At 31.0% G+C, this 6636-nt stretch overlaps 1 protein-coding gene across 1 annotated transcript; it reads right to left on the bottom strand.

The window, feature by feature from the left end:
- Positions 1-624: 624 nt before the first annotated feature.
- On the bottom strand, positions 625-5546 carry LOC143562288 (axial regulator YABBY 5-like). Its single transcript, XM_077050130.1, has 7 exons — positions 5287-5546; positions 4219-4380; positions 1826-1946; positions 1704-1752; positions 1465-1540; positions 1295-1366; positions 625-896 (listed from the first exon to the last, which is right to left on the bottom strand). Exons 1-7 carry the CDS (start codon positions 5371-5373, stop codon positions 837-839), a joined length of 627 nt encoding a protein of 208 aa, XP_076906245.1. The 5' UTR covers positions 5374-5546; the 3' UTR covers positions 625-836.
- Between the last annotated feature and the right edge of the window lie 1090 nt (positions 5547-6636).

Below are 6636 nucleotides of genomic sequence, written 5' to 3'. Positions count from 1 at the left end.
AAATTAAATCACTTTCGTTATTAACTTAGTTGTATCAATGTCGAATGCACGGTTTCCTGATCAATATGTTGTTCTATGTCTCACCCACACAAGTGTCTATATGTATCACTACTAGAAAATGAGTCAATTCTTCAGGGTACGTGTGGTTTTCGATGGAAACCCTGTTTTCCAACAATTTTCCTATAAAAAAGTTGCGTGGTAAAAACACTTTTTGAAAAAATCATTTTCATCAGCTGAACCTGTAAAATATCCTACAAAAGTATGTTGTTGCAAAGTTAATACTTTGAATTACACAAGCAATTATATTTATAATGTCCTTCAACAGTTTCCAACATAATAAACATATATAATTGATAAATGTATTTTTGTTGGAGAGTTACTAGCAATTTTCAAACGAAAAATCGTATTTTTACTATTTTGTTGCACTAATGAAGCAAAATCAAGGCTTTCTTTCTATTTGTTTTTTTTTTCTTGTTAGAAATTCATATGAAATTTGTTGGAAGAATTTTGCAGGAATTTTTTTGTTGAAAAATGAGCTATTTTCTAGTACTGTACGGACAGATGCTTGTTATTATTACTCACTATGATTATCTTCGGAAGCCATTTACATACACACAGCAAATTGACAATTTTTTGGGGAGCTTATTAAAAGATAAGCCAAACTAGCTTACAATTTGTTCAACAAACAATAATACACAAATAACATCACTCGTGATTGTAAAATACAATTTGCAAATCTTCAAATATAAATTTATGTCCTTAAAAGCATATTGTAAAGCCAAGGCTCTCCTCAAAATATAAATATATAAGTGGTTTGCTTTGATTTTCTTCTTTAATCATTTCTTGAATGGAGCCCTCGATCTTAGTCGCTTCTCAGATCCTTGCACATAATTCACCTGCATACAAAATCAACAAGCTTTTACACACATGTGCGCGTACATACATAAAGTTTAGAACTGCAAGAACCATTTTAACCCGCTTAGTAATATGTTTGAGTTTTATTTTTGAAAAATATGACATTTACACATGCATGTACGTAGAGGAGATAATAATTAAAGAAAGGGTTGAGAGAGATGATTAAATCATATTTTTTTTTTCAAAATTTCAGTTGTTAACAAACACTATATTCATCATGTGTTAATTTTACTTGAATATATACATAAGAAAAAAGAAAAATTATTGTGTAGACATAAGAAATGCACAAAAAGTATAATCTTTTGAATTACTTCTACAAAGTTAACATGATATCAAATAACTAAATTAAACTGAAAAAAACTAAGCATGAATTGCATACCTCATCAAGTTTTGTTTGGTGATTATTTGCTTCCAACATCAATCCAAAATGAATGTGAGGGAAATGTGCCCACTATATTGCAAGAGATTAATTTACATGTCAAATTAATAACTCAAAAGATATACATGCTTTAATCCTCTTTACACACATATGCTATCATGTGCACTTACATTTTTTGCAGCAGTACTAAAAGCTTCCCTATGACTGATATCTGGATTATTTGCTTTAATCCTCTGAATCTCCTCTCTACAAATGATCATATTTTTCATTTAATTTGTTGGGCAAATCATGGAAAAAATAAAGATAAATTATTAAACCTGTTCAAACTTTAGGGTAATTAAAAACTAGAAATAAAATTTATTTGCCTTATTAACTAAAACAATTGAGAGGTATTGAGTAGTGTTCTTACTTTATGAACTGGTTGTAAGCAGAAGGAACTCGTTGCCTCTTTTCCGGAGCTTAAAAAAAAATTTGTAAATAAGGACCGTTACAATTGAGTGTTGCGTTTTTATCTAAACTGAATAAACTTACGGCGGTTGATCTTTTGATCAGCGATGATGGAAAGCGGAGATGGCCTCATTGGCATCCTGTTGTGGTACTTTGATGAGGAACCCAAATCAACCCTATAATTTGAAGTGTGGGTTGGAGCCTTCTGAAATATCAAGAATTGCATAATTATGACTAAATATAATGCAAATGAATTCTTTCACAATTGTATTATGTTTACTTAATTAAGGCAAATATAATAAGTTGATCTTTACATAAATTCCCACATGAAAAATACTGATTTGCAACAAACCCTTGAAATCCCCTTTGTAATTGTACTTGTCGTTACATAACGCGCCTAATCGCTACATATTACCACTTTGTCTTAAAGTTTCATGAAATGTACGTCCTATACATTGGTCTATTTAGTTTTAAGGTTACCTTTGGATCAAAAACCACCCTCCTTTGATTAGTATTTCATGGCATGATCATGCAAATTTTTGTTTATTATTTTTAGTTTTTGTTTGTTGTTTGTTTTTCGTAGCGTCTCGTTAGTGTTTAATGAAAATTTGTTTAAAAAATAAGTTAATCCTTGGCTTAGAATGCAAGACTACATTAAATATTTGACACAAAAGTCACAAGACCTTGATGTGATATAAATACTATTTAAATTTATTATTTAACTAAAAATGAAATTTATTAATTAATAAATGATGTAACACCTTAAAAACCGAACAAAAGACAAGATCCAACAACCAACTCTCCAGGTTAAATATAGTCTTGTTATTACTTTAGATGTTACTGTTTGAAACGATGTTTGTGAAAAGAAACTGAACTAAAAAGATTGAAGTGACTGAATCAGTTGGAAGCAAAGGTAAAAGTTAAAACAAAAAAAACACACAACAGAATTGAATGACATTTTCTGTCATTATGTCCCAAACATATCTACCACTTTTTTAATCTCAGTGAGGAATTGCAGAAGAAACCGACAAAATCTTGGTTAAAAAAACTTGAAAGAACAAAAATAAAAATAAAAAGGAAAATTTCCAAAATATCCATTTTAAAGTTGGATATCCGAGAATTGACGTATTTTTTGTACAAAATACGCCTTTGACGGCGTGTTTACGTACCAAATACGTCTTGACAACGTATTTGCGTACCAAATGCGTCTTGAAGCATGTTTGAGAAATATTTTGAAATTGATTTGTTTGCACATCAAATACATCTTGACAACGTGTTTAAGCACCTAATACATATGTCCTAACGGCATAGCGCACCAAATTCTAACACATCGTTTGTTTTCAGTTGGCGTGCTATGATGAATTGGGAGTTCAAACACGTCGGGAAAACTACTAAACACAGCGTGAAGGCATGTTTGACGAGGACATTATGAGAATTCGAGATTTTGGGGACTCTTTTGGATGACGTTTTGGGAATTTTTCCCATATTAAAACTTTTTTAATTAACTTGTTATTTTAATCAGATTAAGAAGCAAATTATATGCAAAAGAAAAGTGTTACCTATAAATCTATAATATAATGAACTAAGGAAAATAAATATAAAACTAAAAAGAAAGAAAGAAAGAGAGAGAATCCCTGACGCATTTTATACAGATGTTGGCCGCAAAAATAAACCCTATGAAAAACAGCTTGAATCTATCTATGATGTAACAGCAAAGTCTTTAAATTATCCTATGTATGACCTAGAGTATGTAGATCTGCTGATAAATTACTCAAAAAGTAGCAAAATGTAGTGATATAAATTCTGAAAAAGTTGAAAGCTAACCCTAGTCAGGTTAAATTGCATTTACCAATCTGCATTTGAGTTTTGAAAGGCACTAGTCAAATAGTTAATATTTCAGTTTATACTTTTATAGCAGAAAATATTAAACAACCATATTAGTATATTAATTGCATTGAACTGAAAAATTACCTTTCTTACACATGATTTTTTTATAAAATTTTGTTTCTAAAGAAATCACACTCTATTTTCTTAATATTTTTTTAACATCGTATACTCGAGTGAGCTCACATACTGATTTTAACGTTAAATGTCTGACTTCTGACTTACCCATAACACTCTTTTAAGAATATATGATGAAAAATATAGTTTTACTTGCATTTTTACATAAATCACACACTTTTAAGAAATTTTGATGAAAATATGGTTTTACTTGCATTTTTATCTTAACTTTTGATTAGCTTTTAAAGAATTATATATGTATTATTTATAGAAAGACAGATCTATTAATAAACTTCCATTTTTATAATCATTAAATTTAAAAAAGGACACTTTAATTACTAACATGGTTGTCAAGTTTGAATTTGAAAATTGAAATTAACATTTCTTGAAAAAGAAAGCTAAAATTAATTAACTAGGGTTATGATAAAATCAAAAATAAAAATAATAAATATAAATAATATATTAATTAAGATCACCTGTGTATGCTGATGAGAAGTAGAATTTGTGGAGGTTGAGTTGGGATTTGAGAGAGACTGGTGAAAGGCAGCAGCCATGCCCATATTCACAGACCACAGATTGGTGCAGTGTCCACATCTTACTGTCACCATGTCAAACAAGCTGCTGCATGGTACACTCACCTGCATTTTAACCAAACATTAATTATTACCTCCAAATCAAGTAAACCCATTTCAGAAACTCAATCAAGAACATAAATTGGTCACTCAATTTTGTCATCAAGCCTAAAATTACAAGATCTTTAGGGTTCCAAAATACAACATTAAATATTATCAAGAACCCTAGAATAATGAATTTTAAGCAATATTTTCCTTGTGTAACCATAATTACTCTTGTAAACACATAAAGATCAAAACATAAGATTAAGAAGAACCAAGAAACCAAAGTAATGCTAGGTTGAACCAACAAAGGAAGAATCTTTACAAGGATCTTAATTGTTACTTGAACATGTGTATAATCTTGGTTATGAGCCAGAAAAAAACTCAAATCTTTTTGGAAGTGTGTACTCACATGAAATGATATTTAGGGGGAACTAAAATGGCTCTTTTAATTTGGTCAAAAGCTAAATCAACTGAATTTGATGATGGATGATCTCCACAAGAATAAACTAGCATGTTTTTCATTTCCAATTTAAACGATTACAATAAATTGACAGGTAAACAGACAATAAGTTGCACCGTCCTTAGTTCTGTGTGTGTGTGTGAGAGTGAGAGAGAGAGAGAGAGTTCATATATTTGAAGGACTTTTTCTTTTGACTGCAAACTGAAGAAGAAATGAGAAAAGGAAAGCCTCAAAGGATGGAGACTTGACTGTATGAGTTTGTGTGCATCCAAAGTGAAAAAGAAACTTGATTTCAATGGACCAAATCTTGTTTTTCAATATTATGTACACAAAACTAATCTGATCTCAAGCAATAACACATATGTTATTAATTATCAACTCATATTCTTCTTTCCAACCTTCTCAAGCTACACACACAAATCACACAAGAAAAAACAAAGATAATTTCATAAATAAAGAGTATGCACCGCTAGAACAATATTGCAAAAGTTACAAGGGATGTAACACAGTTGCTCAGATGTTGCTGTTACATCTATGCAGCTGCTGTTTGACATCTCTCTCAACAAATTAACAAAAACTTCAAATCTATGTGTGTAGATATTGTTGAAGTTGGGTGATCACTATGGTGTTTGTTTGTTTTAAGTTGTTTCTATTTATAGATGAAGAAACATATAAAGATAGATTATATGCAGTATATTTGAGGGAGAGAGAATAGGGAAATAAGAAAGAGGGAATTGGGATAGGATCCAAGGAGCTAAGGGGCAAAGGCATTATAGCAAAAGGTGTAGGTTTCAGATAGTGCATGCGGGCCCTGATCCATGCAACCAAATCGGCACAAACTCAATTGGTCCGAGCCATATATTTAAGACATCATAATATATTTTGAGTATGTCTATTATACTTTGTGTAAGAATAAGCTAGCACAAGTGATTTACCTTAAATCCATTTTCCTTTATTCCAGTTCTGTTTGGTAGTCTCTTAAAAGTCATTAAAAGGCTACATCTTAATGGCTCATAACATCTTAATGGTTAAATGTAAACTTAAGTCTGAATAGTTAAGAGACTACCTCTTAACCATTAAGAAGCTATGAGCCATTAAGATGTAGTCTTTTGATGACTGTTAAAAGACTACCAAAAAGCCCATAAAACCATACATAATGGTTAATCTCTTTTAAAGGATATTTATAGCTACATCATCTTTATTTTATAAGTGTTTTTATTCAAAAACACGTGTAACGAATAAAACCCTTAATTCCCTTCAATCGTCATGACTTATAGCCATATATGACGTTATTGTAGAAATGCTTATGCCCCTTCATGCCCCTATAATGCCCATGGGGAAGGCGCGTGGACTCTAGGAGCTTTATTCGCCTCTATAATCACTATTACGCATGGTCTTCCCTCTCAAGCCTTGCCATTTCCATGCCATAGAGAAGCATTTTCACCTTCTCACTTCCTGTCAAGTCATCCTTGCTTGCATATCTCTCTCTCTTTCTCACAAGCAACGAATTGATTCGACGAACCACACGCTGGAGAGATTTTTGGGTTTTATTTTTCCTATTCCATGAATTAAATCAAAGAGAATTCTTTGACCATCAAACACTCCAAAATTCAGTATTTCACGACAAAATCAATAAGTATGTCTCTCTATAGTTATAGAGATGTGAGATTAAAGTTAAGAATTATTAGGTGATGGCACAATTTTGACTTAACTTGTCTTAGAAACTTAATTTTTCCTATATGTTTATGGTCGTATGCTTGTCTTTTATGATATTTTATCTAATAACTTTTTTCACCATGTTTCTCTTACTTATAGCC

This window comes from Bidens hawaiensis, unplaced genomic scaffold (assembly GCF_021521415.1).
Source record: "Bidens hawaiensis isolate Kalapana, Puna unplaced genomic scaffold, B.hawaiensis_p1.1 tig00020924_1, whole genome shotgun sequence".
Taxonomy (NCBI): domain Eukaryota; kingdom Viridiplantae; phylum Streptophyta; class Magnoliopsida; order Asterales; family Asteraceae; genus Bidens; species Bidens hawaiensis.
This window is presented reverse-complemented; position numbering and strand designations above follow the sequence as displayed.

Coding starts and splice junctions, on each gene's coding strand:
- LOC143562288 (XM_077050130.1), bottom strand. CDS start 5,373: ATGTCAAACAGCAGCTGCATAGATGTAACAGCAACATCTGAGCAACTG. Junction 4,381..5,286: donor TTTGCAATATTGTTCTAGCG/GTGCATACTCTT, acceptor GTTAAAATGCAG/GTGAGTGTACCATGCAGCAG. Junction 1,947..4,218: donor CTTCTCATCAGCATACACAG/GTGATCTTAATT, acceptor TTGATATTTCAG/AAGGCTCCAACCCACACTTC.